General features: G+C 46.5%; 1 protein-coding gene across 1 annotated transcript in view; it reads left to right on the forward strand.

The window, feature by feature from the left end:
- The first annotated feature begins 253 nt into the window (after positions 1–253).
- gabra6b (gamma-aminobutyric acid type A receptor subunit alpha6b) overlaps positions 254–12665 on the forward strand; it is a 40495-nt gene continuing 28083 nt past the window's right edge. Inside the window, exons 1-8 of the mRNA XM_074671813.1 lie at positions 254–889; positions 1040–1164; positions 1572–1639; positions 2627–2847; positions 3221–3303; positions 5016–5159; positions 5299–5451; positions 11052–11338. Of these exons, the coding sequence (XP_074527914.1) occupies positions 801–889; positions 1040–1164; positions 1572–1639; positions 2627–2847; positions 3221–3303; positions 5016–5159; positions 5299–5451; positions 11052–11338 (1170 nt within the window). The 5' untranslated portion in view covers positions 254–800. The remainder of the gene's footprint in view (positions 890–1039; positions 1165–1571; positions 1640–2626; positions 2848–3220; positions 3304–5015; positions 5160–5298; positions 5452–11051; positions 11339–12665) is intronic.

The following is a 12665-nucleotide window of genomic DNA, read 5'->3' on the forward strand; positions in this document are numbered from 1 at the left end:
GTTGGTGCAGAGGCAAGAGGAGCACTCCTACACAGAGCAGAGGAAGCCAGCTCTGTTTTCACTCCTGACATCTTTAACCAAAAACAGCTGACGTCTTCTGCACGGTGCACGGTGAAGATGATGAAGATGATATTTCTCGCTCTGAGCTCCTGCAGGAGGAGGAAGGAGCGTCCTCCTGCCCCCCTGCTCCTGCTCCTGGTGTATGGGTATTGTGAGTTTGAAGTTGCACTAAATGTATCTACCACCTACTCCACTCAGCCAACCAACCAACCAAGCAGCACATGAATCACTGCGCTGCCTGTTTCTCTCTCGTAGCAGCTTTTTGTCCAAATGGAAACAAAAGCTGCTCCAGGATTAGAAAATGAATTTCTTCTGTGGAAATGTTCCTGAGTGTTTCTCCATTGATGTCTGAGAGAGCTGTTTGTGCAGCATCCTTCCTCCACTTCTCCCTCCCCTCTTTCTGTCTGTTTCTCTCCTTCCCTCCTCTCCTCTCCTTCAATCCCTTGATCACAGCCTCCATCCATCACGCACGCTGCGATCCTCTCCACTCGGATCCACTCTCTTTCTTTTCCGTCACATTCCTTCTTCCCCTCCTCTCCTCCTCTTCACTCTCTTAAAAAACTCTTCAGGTTTTTTTTTATTTATTTTCTTCCTGCTGAGAGATTCAGGCTGAGGCGGGCGCAACCGCACTAGAGGGGAAAGTCAAGTCGTGCTGGACTGGCGCGATATCCTCGCTCCGCTTCACAACTCCAGAGAGAAGAGCAGCCGCGCGTTTTCACCATGTCTCCACACCAGGGACGATGCTGATCCTCAAAGTTGACCAGGGGTTTCTAGTTGTGGGGTGTTTGCGAGGGATGGCTTTCCTTTTAAGTTGCTTCTTTCTGTCTTGGTGAGTATGGCAACTCTTCCTCCTCTCTGACTTTTACGCACGGGGATCTCAGGCTGCTGTGGATCGATGCGCGGTCAGAAAACTCTGTGTTTGTCGGTGTTTCTGTGTCTGTCGCTGGGTGAATCTCTCATTTTAGCTTTGTACTTTTAGTTACAGTACGAGCAGCGTTTGGGGGAATGAGCACAGTGAGACCAGCATCTATCTGGATAACATCACGCGCATATTGAACAGATTACTGGACGGCTATGACAACAGGCTGCGACCTGGATTTGGAGGTATGCCCACATATTTTTTTAAAGACTTTGCCTTTTTAAAAAGAATTTAAAAAAGCAGATTCATTTATTTTTGCAGCAAAGAAAAGTTTTTCTCCAGGAGTTGTGTGTGTGTGGTTTTGATGCAGTGATTGTGCCGGATCCTCTGACCTGACAGCTTATTTTCTTTTACATAAGAGTCACAAAATTACCAGCTAATGGCAGGAACTGAGTTTTTAAATCAGCCTGGGATCCTCTTTAAGCTCTTTGTCGCTGGAGCGGGTTGGTTTCCAGTTTTCATTCTGCCTCTCCTGGCTCTACTGTGAAAAACAGCTCCTGTTTTCCTCTGGATCTGATTTTAAAAACTTCATTTTTCTCCTAAAGTTGTTGTCAGTGTGTTCATCCATCACCTGCTCGTCCCTCTGCTCCAGGTCCCGTCACAGAGGTCAAAACAGACATCTTTGTCACCAGCTTTGGACCTGTGTCAGATGTTGAGATGGTATGTAAAACATGCTGACACACACACACACAGAGTGCACACACACACACACACATTGGGCTGACATGCACACGCAGATGTTTCATCACTTGTTATCAAAGTCAACGTCAGCACACGGAGGAGGAAGCATGGGGGAAATAGATGAATCTGTCCACTTCTGGCTGCAGCTCCGTGCAGTGGTCTGCTCAAGTCATGCTTCTCCAGCCTTCATTATTCCAGCATTTGGGCAGGATGTCATTAGTGCAGCTTAGGATTTTAATCTGGTTGACAATCCCCGGCCCGAGTGCGAGGCAGAGAGCTGCGGCAGAGAGCTGCGGCAGAGAGCTGATGTTGGGACGGGGATAGGTTTCCACTCCGGACATGGGATAGGCTGAGCGCTGGTGGATCTGTTGTCCCGGCCTCTGCTGAGGCTTTAGGCTTAAGACACTGCCTCCATCATGGCGTCGCCTGCTCCCGGCGTCATGTGACACGCTGCTGACAGATCCATAGAGCGGCGTTTAACAGGCTCTCCAGGGAAACGTGCATTTGATCTAAAAGAGTTTATGCTGAGTGTGCAGATGAAAGAAACTATAAATAATCCAATTATTCCTGTTTTTAACGCTGATCAGTCACCGATCGGTGTATTGGGTTTGTTTTGATGTCTGAGGCGGCATCGACAACAGGATCACAGCGGCCATCAGGTGTAAAAGGAGCTGCCCTCAGAAGTTTAATATATCATCTTAAATCTTTCTGATCAGCACATTTAAAAATAAGTGCATGCTCAGTTTGAGTTTTTAGGATGCTGGCAGCTTCGTTCTGACTCGTCCATAAATAAAAACACAACACGTAATCGCTGTGCCAGAACCCCACCAGCAGGCCCGAGCAAAGCGCGGCTCATAGACCCATCTGTTCCTCTCTCCGGGGTTTCTGCTCGCAGCAGGAGCAGGAGCAGAGAAAGAGCTAGAGACAGCACGTTAGACCTCTAACCCTGACTCTGACCCCCTCCAGGAGTACACCATGGACGTCTTCTTCCGCCAGACCTGGATCGACGAGCGGCTCAAGTTCGAGGGCCCCATCGAGATCCTGCGGCTCAACAACCTGATGGTCAGCAAGATCTGGACGCCCGACACCTTTTTCCGCAATGGCAAGAGGTCGATCTCGCACAACATGACCACCCCCAACAAGCTGTTCCGCATCATGCAGAACGGAACCATCCTCTACACCATGAGGTAAGCCGGGCCGGACGCTCGGCGCTGGGCCGGACGCTCGGCGCCGCGCCAGCCCAGGCAGATCAAACAAACAGGCGTCCAAGAATTTCCACAGACATGAAAAGAAAAGATCATAAAAAAAAGTAAAACAAAAACAGATCCATGTCACTGACAGAGAGAACAGGGCCCTGGAAGCAGATCCAAACAAACACGTCTCCTGCTCCAGAAAGCTCAGAGAGAAACCGCCCCCTGGGGGTCAGACACGGCTCCAGATGTGTTTTTAAAGTAATTAGTGAAACTGAGCTGATTATTAACTCTTCAGAGTCAGATTAGTCTCCATGATAGGTGGCTTTGGCTTCGGTCAGACCCTCAGAGCTTCTCTGTCTCCCTCCAGGCTGACCATCAACGCCGAGTGCCCGATGCGCCTGATGAACTTCCCCATGGACGGCCACGCCTGCCCGCTCAAGTTCGGCAGCTGTGAGTGTGTTTGTTATCTCTGAGGCCTGGTTTGACAGAGAGCGTCACCGCTGACGCTGACGAGCTCGATGGCTCCGTCTGTGAGCCGCGGGCTGACGGAGGGAGCTGACGGAGGGAGCTGACAGCGTGTAATCAAAGATTTCACTCTGAGGGAGTGGGCGACTGTACGGACCGATCCTATAGCAGAGACCGGATCTGCCAAAAACCCGTCCTAAACCACAAACACATGTGGACGCCACGTGTAGCTCCTGTCAGTCTGCGTCATTTATAGCACGTATGTGTAACGGGTGGCGTCATGAGTCATGAGTCAGACTGAACACAGAAACAGGATTTTACAGTTTTACCGTTTTAAATGTTTCGGTTTATCTTCAGGCGCTTTCTGTTCTCATGTATCAGACTGATCCGGACAATAAGAGGACGTTTTTATAAAATGTGAAAGTTCCTCTGTGACCTAAATTATTAAACATGTCAGCTGAGACACACCAGCTTTTAAAGGAAGGATGACACAATTTTTTTATTAATTTTTCAGATGATGGATGATCCTGAATGCCTCCGTTTTAGGTGTTATTTATATTTTTTATATATTTAATCAGGTGATTTCAACCCTTAAAAGCCTGACCCTTCAAAAAATAGCCTGATTTTTTTAAAATGGACTTTTTAATTAATGAGAATTTTACTGACTCTTAAATAAATCTTGCTCCTTTGTTTTGTTTATTATCTTTGTTTGTTTCATCTTTGACAGATTGTGAGGTTTGGGCGACTCTTTTGGTGAAGTTTTTAGGATTTTTTTATTCTTGATGCAGAGTATAATTATTTTAAAAAGAGCAGGAAATGAAGCCCTGTTTTCACCGAGTGGTTTCGGCACCGTCACATTTTTTGGTTCCTTTCTGATGGAGTCGGTGGAGACACTGATCTGAGCCCAGAAGGTGGAGCTTGAAACACTGCTGTCTGCTGATTGGCTGAAAGAATGGTCACTTCCTGTGTGACAGCAGTATTAAAGACCAACATGTAACGCGCCATGTTTAAATCTCTAGTCCACTTCCTGTTTGTTTGGAAAATGGCGTCATGAACAGCGTGAAACTGCTGAAACAGAACTGTGTCACTTTTTTCTTCTTCGTTGGATTTATTAGTGTAGTACGCTGTGTGTCCAGCTTACACGCCGCCAACCACGAAGGTCACGGTTGGCTGTGAAAACCCAAACAGGATCAGGATCTACTGATCCAACCTGGACCGAACTGGACTGATCCAGACCACTTGGTGGGAACAGGTTTTAGATGTTTTAACCACAACGTCTTAAAACTAATTGATGACTTTCCTAAAAAAAATAATAAAAGGTGAATTGATGATGTCATGAGAGCAGCCATGTTGAAAGGGGGCAAACTACGACTTCAGCTGCCTGCAGTTGGATGGTTAACCTCAAGGGGGCAGAATACATTTAAATCAGGGTTTTAAGGAAACTGTTAATCATGTTCAGTTGCTCGCGCTCCCTTCAAGTAGCATCTTTGCATAAATTCAGCGTTTTTGTGAAAGTCCCAAATTACTAACGTCACCATGACGACAAATCAGAGTTTTTCCAACTTCTTCTTCTTCTTCTACCCAAAAATCTTTTCCCAGAAACTAAATTTGATCAGTTTAAGGAAAACACAGGTTGAGGTGCAGATGAAGATCTGCTGGATCCTGGATTAACGAAGCTCTCCTTTAATCCTGCACAGACGCCTATCCCATCAGCGAGATCGTCTACACCTGGAAGAAAGGGCCTCTGTCGTCTGTGGAGGTGCCTCAGGAGTCCTCCAGTCTGCTGCAGTACGACCTCATCGGGCAGACCGTGTCCAGCGAGCGGCTCAAGTCCAACACGGGTGAGTCAGACCCAGTCAGATCCCAGCAGACCAGAAACCAATCCCTGACTGTTTGAGTCCTCAGAGACCATACGGTGACTCCTCAAAGACTGGATCCAGTTTTATCAACCAGAGCTGTTTCTGCTCGTGTGTCTTTCAGGAGAGTACGTCATCATGACCGTCCACTTCCACCTCCAAAGGAAGATGGGCTTCTTCCTCATCCAGACCTACATCCCCTGCATCATGACCGTCATCCTGGCCCAAGTCTCCTTCTGGATTAACAAGGAATCCGTTCCAGCTCGGACCGTGTTCGGTGAGTTATCTCTGAACCCGCCGTGCAAACTTCACTTTGAGTTTCCAGCTCATTTCTCCACGTTTCAGAGCGAAAAGGGATTTTTTCTGCAGACAAATTGGAAACGAACACATGCTGCACATTACATCCCGGATGGTTTGGAGCGTTTGGACGGTCAGACCGCTCTGAAAGTCTAAAAATTACAGCGAAGCGATGCTGGAAATAATGGGACAGGGTTGTCAGTCGTCATTTAGTGGGATTGAAATGAGAGAGAGGGCTGTGATGAGGGGGAGACGGCATCAATCTGCAGAGCACAGAGTTGTTCTGCTTTCTGAAAGCTTCCCTCTGAACTGATGAGTCGACGCGTCAGATGTTACAAAAGTTTATCCAAAAGTTTCAGCTCCACTTTATTTTTCATCCGAATGAGAAGTTTGTGTCTGCATCAGCTCTCCGCCCACCGCGTGACCCCGTTAGGAGACTTTCTCTGCTGACTTTAACCATGTTTACCTCACTGATCCTTCAGACGTCTCAGGATGCTTTAACCTCCATCATCTCCTCCTCCTCCTCCTCTCTGCTGCAGCTGAGTCGATCAGGGTTTCATCGTCTTTTTTATAAACTGGTCAGTGAAGGGGCCGAGAGACGGAGGATGTTTGTGGCGCTCGGCCCGAGCACTCACAGGTCCCGCTCGCTCTCATCACATCACGCTACAGTTAGCATCAAGCTCTCGCCTCGGGAGCAGAGAGGGTGAGAGGCTCTGAACAAAGACACAGCCTGAGTGGACAGAGGGAGACGCAGCTCCCAGGGAGAAAAGAGGAGGAAGAGGAGGAAGAGCTCCACGCCATTTCAGGATTCAGCCCGACTCTGTGTCCTCTCCAACGAGCTGCAGCTGAGCCGAGCCGCTCTGAGTCCGCTCTCGTCTTTGGGAGGAAGCCAGCGCTCCAACCAGCGCTCCTCTTCCTCACAGAGAGGATCCCAGTCATTAGTGACGGCGAGGAGCTGAGAGCCCCATGCTCAACGCACATCTGTGGCGACTCATTAACCTCGCTCAGCCCGCTGCCATCATCTCAGCGCCGGGGAGAGGGATGAAGAAAGGGGGCGGGGCTTTTCTCTGGGTTTAAAAAGGTGTTTAATTGAAGAAATAAAACACCACACTCTGGATTTTCACAGCTAAGGTTAAACTTTCTCCTCAGCCTGTGATAAAGTTTGATTCTCCGTCAAAGCGCCGCGCTGACGAGCTCTCAGAGCGCGTGGAGCCAGAGGAAGTCGCTCCATATGTTTGTGTTTGACAGAAGAGAAAGCAGTGTCCTAAAAATACAACCAGTGAAGTTTTCATGCTTTTTGAACCGTCAGGCGATGGCGAGTTGAAAGAGGTGAAAGTGAAAAAGCCTGGTGGACGTCTCCACCCTGAGCGTCCCTGCAGCTCCAGGCCTCAGAGCGAGCTGCGCTGGCGTTGGACGGCCTCTAAGAGCTGAAAGTCCCCTCAGCTACAGGCTCACAGACTTAATTGAGTGTGGCCTAATTTGTACCTTTCTTTCTCCCTGTAAAAGCACATAAACGCCCCGAGCATTTCATCTCTATCCTGTCTTTATGCGCGTCCCCCTCCCTCCCACACGCGTTCTTTCTTTTCTTTCTGCCGGCGTCTTCTCGCCGCTCCTTCCTCCTCTGACAGGCTTTCTTCACATGTCCCTCCTCCTCTGTAGCTGGAGACGGTCGGCGTGGCTTATCCACGGCAGGATGTTTGGGATGAGCGGCGCAGGCTTCCCTGCTCCAGCGTTGAGAGGAAGGAGACATTAGCGAGAGCATTAAATCCCCCATAAGTTCCTCGCTGCTAATGAAATGTGCTGCAGCTACGCCAACATTTGGTGGAGGCACGGCCAGCAGTGCTCAATGGACCCTTCTCCCTGCTTGCTTTAGCTTGATGAAAGTGAATTAGATATGTGCTTTGTTAATGGGCCATTAGCGGGATGTTCATTGTCAGCATCTTTCTCTGACTTAATCAGGACTGAATCTGTGTAAGTCAGAGGAAATCCTCCTCTCTGAGTCAGAGTCACACCTCGGGTCCTCGTCGCTCTCCGTGTTTGACTCTTCACACGCGGCGATGTGTGGACGTCAAACTCTCACTGTCTGAGTGGATTTATGAACGGCCTGTTTTTACTCTCCATACTTTGAGGTGAAGCTCAGAGGGACGCTCTCAGACAGAGATCCCATCAGGAGCCGTGACCAGAGTTTCCAGGAACTTTATTCAGACTCCAGAGATCACGCTGAGCCCTGTGTTCGCAGATCAAAATATCCACACAGTCTTTTTCTGTGCTGTCCCAGTGCTTTGACACATTCAGTTTGTTTTCCTGAGTCCTCCAGCTCCACACCATCACGTCCGTCCCAGTCTTCCCAGCATCCCCAGCAGCTCCAGCTGTGAGACGCTCCCACAGAGATAAACAAACGCTGCAGCGGCTCGTCCTACTGACGGATGTTTGGCCTCTTTTTTAGTGTGCCAGAGCGGGGCAGGGGTTAGTCTGCTTATGGACAGATTACTGACGTGACGTTTGGGCCGACTCGTCTGAGCTGAAGAGCCGCCGGGCCTGACGCTCTCAGACATGTTTCAATAACCACGCCCACCTCAGTTTACAGAGTCATGAGTTGTTTTTGCTGATACTCGCTCTGTTCTCTTCACCTGGAGCTCTTTGCTGTTGCTCTCCCTGCCTTGGCTTTTAAGAGAGGGGGATGTGCTCTCCCCAGCTCAGGCTGTGGCTTTTCCCTTGGTGTTTGGGGGGCTAATAGTTCTGTGTCTAAAAACGGGACACACCAAATCCTGATCCTGGTTTCAGTCGGGTATGAAAGTTTACAGCTCAGGTCTCAGAGTCACGTGCTGAAGACGTGACTCTGAACAAGGCTGAGTTTGATTTTGCATGCGTGTTTTGGTTGTGCATACTGATCTGTTTCTGGAAGGTCTCAGTTTCACTGTAAATATTAAGTCACACACATACAGGAAGCAAACATGCACGCTGTTCCAGCTTTATCAACAGAAGCAGGAAACAGTTTTTTAAATGTTTGTTTTGTTGGACGTTTGTTGGATCGATCAGTTTTGGTGCGATCCAGGAAGTCTGGGTTTCTGCACTGTGATTGGCTCAGAGGATACAGACTCAGACTCGTGTTTTAAAGTTGGCATTAATGATCTAAGGACTGTGGGATAAATTAGTTCATGGGGATAAATAAATGTTCAGGTTTCCTCTGATGGAGCCCTGACGTCCTTTCAGAGCGATGTGATCAAACTGCTTCAGCCTGAACACACGACGGACAGAAACCACGTCCTGAGCTCAAACCTCCACCTCCTCTCAGTCTGCAGCCGTATGAAGTCCGTCAGGGGGGATTTCTGATGGGTTTATCCAGAGCCTCTAATATCAGATTTAGCAGTCTGTTTCATCATCACACAGTCTGGACTCTTGTGGTCTCATTGTGCATGTCTGGATTTTGATCTTGGATGAGGAGTTGGTTTTGGATGATTAGTGTGTCATGTTGGATCAGTTATTTTTGCTTTTCTCTTTATGAATCTGGAACATTCAGATTCACTGTTTTCACGTCTGCGCGTTCAGCGTTGAGTCTGCAGCGAGTCCAGCCTTCTTCTTCTTCTTCTTCTTCTTCTTCTTCTTCTTCTTCTTCTTCTTCTTCTTCTTCTTCTTCCTGTCCACAAACAGCGTCAGGGGACCGGAGATGGAGAAACTGATGATTGGAAAAATAAACGTTTAAATTAGCGCCTCCATGTGTTTGTGGTCTCAGACCTGTCAGAGATGGAGGTTCATGCTAACCCGCAGCTCAGAGTCATGTCTGCAGCATCGTGCTCTGATAAATAGTGGAGACAAGCGCTCTCTAATTGCTTCCTCTCTGCAGCGCTGTAGACCTTCTTCACCAGATGGTTGATTTCACCACCAGAGAGGAGATTTCTGTTTCCACAGAGAGGCTGACGCTTTTATTTGCTGCTCGATGCTAAAATAGCTCTGCTGAGAAGACCTGATCAGCCGATCTGTGGGGCAGACGTGTGGATTTTTCTGTGTGTCCAGATGATTTCATGATAAACCTCTCTGTTGTTGTTCAGTGACAAACATTCCCATGTGCTGAGCCACACGACAGGTTTTTTTTCACATTTAGAAACAAACAAAGACGTTCAGAAAGTTTCTGTCTCTGTAACGTCTCAGTTCATTGAGCTGAGCGAACACTCAGCGCTGAACGTCTGTCCCTCATCTTATGGAGGAGCTTCACTGAACGATGTTAAAGGAACAGTTCAACATTTTGAGTTATAAATAAAAGCTTGGAGTCAGGGCCAGAGGACAGTTAGCTTAGAGCAGGACCAGACTGACCACGCCGGCTGATGAAGTTTATCAGAGAGATCTGTGTTTTTCTCTGCTGAAAACGATTTCTGTGATTAATTTTGTAGTGATGGTGGACACTGGAGCCTAACTGTCAGACAGAAAAAGGACAGAAGAGCAGAAGAAAGAGAAACAGGAGAGAGATAGAACACCAGCTAAAGGCTAACACACAAGCTAAAGGCTGAACACAAGCTAAAGGCTAAAACGCGGGCTAAAGGCTAAAAATTAAGATAATCCTTTATGAGATAATCCTTTATAGATCCCCACAGGAGAAATTCAGAGTGTGCTAAAAGCTAAAAAAAATGGGCCAAAGGCTTAAACATGAGCTACAGGCTAAAACACAGGCTAAAACATGAGCTACAGGCCAAAAGACTAGCTAAAGGTTAAAGCACGAGCTAAAGGTTAAAGCACGAGCTAAAGGCTAAAACATGTGCTAAAGGCTAAAAGACTAGCTAAAGGTTAAAACACAAGCTAAAGGCTAAAACACAAGCTAAAGGCCAACAAAATGGGCTAAAAGCTAAAATACAAGCTAAGCCTTAAAACACGAGCTACAGGCTAAAACACAGTTCAAAGGCTAAAACATGAGCAAAAACACGAGCTACAGGCTAAAACACAGTTCAAAGGCTAAAACATGAGCAAAAACACGAGCTACAGGCTAAAAGACAAGCTAAAGTTTAAACACAAGCTAAAGGCCTAAACATGGGCTAAAGGCTGAAAAAAAATGGTCTGAAGGCTAAAACACGAGCTAAAAGAGCTAAACTGTTAGTGCTAATGTTGGCTCCAACCCCCAGTCAGCAGTTATTCTGCAGTGGTCTGTTCAAACTTGAGAGTCTATCAATAAAATGAAGAGCCAGGTTACGTTAGCTCTGCTTGGTGAGGTTGGAGTTGGTAGATGAGCTCTGGTAGGACAGAACCAGGATTCACTAACGTTACACGTTACAGACACGTCTCAGAGCACCGGGCTGTGAGGAGAGAGAAATATAGCAGCTGCTAAGCTACGGTACAAACTGACAAAGTTAGCTTGTTGTCACGTTTCAAAGTGTAGCTCTAACTGTTGATAGTGGAGCTGGATCTGGATCTGCAGTCCAATGTTTTCTTTAAAGCTGATCCAACGATGCAAACATGAAATAAATACTGCTCTATGCAACAAGGAAATATTTATAAATTTGTGAATATTCCTTTATCTTAAGGCGACCTCAGGTATCACCACTATCTACTTCCTGTTTGCAGGTATCACCACTGTCTACTTCCTGTTTGCAGGTATCACCACCGTCCTGACCATGACCACGCTCAGCATCAGCGCCCGCCACTCCCTCCCCAAAGTTTCCTACGCCACAGCCATGGACTGGTTCATCGCCGTTTGCTTCGCCTTCGTCTTCTCGGCGCTGATCGAGTTTGCAGCCGTCAACTACTTCTCCACCCTGCAGGCCAACCGCGAGATGCGAAAGGCGGCGGCCATGAAGGCGGCGGCTCAGGAAGCAGCAGCCGCCGCCGCCACCGCCACAGCTCCAGCTGCAGCCACGGGGAACGACACGGAGGTTTCCTCGGTAAGTCTGACCGGCTCTTTAACCCTTTGTGTTTGATGTGGTTTTACTCTGAGGGACCAGTCTCTGACCTCGTTGTGGACGTGCAGGTTGGATTCAGGAGCAGGATTATCGGTGGTGATCAGTTTGACTCTTCCCGTCATCATAGACATGAGTTTTCAGAGCGACGCGTTTTGGTTTTTAGAGTCATCCAGGTTGTGTTTGTTTCCATCTGCTGCTGTTTCCTGAAGTTGCGCTGAGCAGAGTCATGTTGCACTTCCTGTTGTTGCTGTTACAGTCGCTCTGATGGTTTGATGACTCAGACGTGGCAGCTGTTGCCGTGCGTCTCTTTGAAATACCCTCAGCATGAAGAGTTAACTCTGCTCACTCAGAGGGTTGTCTGTAGTCTGCAGTATTGAGGTCAGGTACATCTCCTGATATATTTAAACGTATAATCTTGTGTCTTGATGTTTTGTTCCACTCTCGTCACGTCTTTCATGGCTCCTCTTGCTCACTTCTTGCTAATCTGGTCTCTACGTCCTCCTCCTGTCTGTCCTTTACTGCGTCTGTCTTTCCATCCTAATCCTTTCTCTGCTTTTTGCCCTTACGTAACACCGCCAATGTCCTCTTTCTCCATTTCAATTTACTTTATTTGCACAGTATGTAAACACGTCTGCTTCTCCGATGCAGAGTGGATTAGGGAAAAGAGGGCAATAAAAAAATGTGTAATCTGGTGAAAAAGAAACGTTCTAGTTTGTGAAGTTTACTCTGAGCGCTCTTTCTCTAAACATACAGAAACAGGTTCATAAAAAATTCCTCAAAGATTTAGTCAGATTTCTGTGCTGAATGAAGACAAAAAAATTAAACCAAATGAGACCAGCCAGATCAGGAAGTCTGGAAGTTTTCTCCATCTCTTGCAGTTTTTTCTGTGCTCTGCTCAGATGGTCAGAGCCAGAACCACAAGTCCCACAATGAAGAGAAGTGTTGAACTAACATCTAAAACATCTTTTCTCTTTATAATGACAGGATGTATCAGCTGACAGGAGACGCTGCCACATAGCTATAATAATATAATATAATTTAATATAATATAATATAATTTAATATAATATAATATAATATAATATAATGTAATATAATATAATTCAATATAATATAATATAATATAATATAATGTAATATAATATAATATAATATAATATAAAATAATATAATATAATATGACATAATATAATATAATTCAATATAATATAATATAATATTATATATTATAATATAATATTATATATTATAATATAATGTAATATAACATAATTTAATATTATATAATTTACTATAATATAATATTATA

The sequence above is a fragment of the Halichoeres trimaculatus genome, unplaced genomic scaffold (genome assembly GCF_033239565.1).
Source record: "Halichoeres trimaculatus isolate MK-OKI-2021-1 unplaced genomic scaffold, fHalTri1.1 fHalTri1_scaffold_6, whole genome shotgun sequence".
Lineage (NCBI taxonomy): Eukaryota > Metazoa > Chordata > Actinopteri > Labriformes > Labridae > Halichoeres > Halichoeres trimaculatus.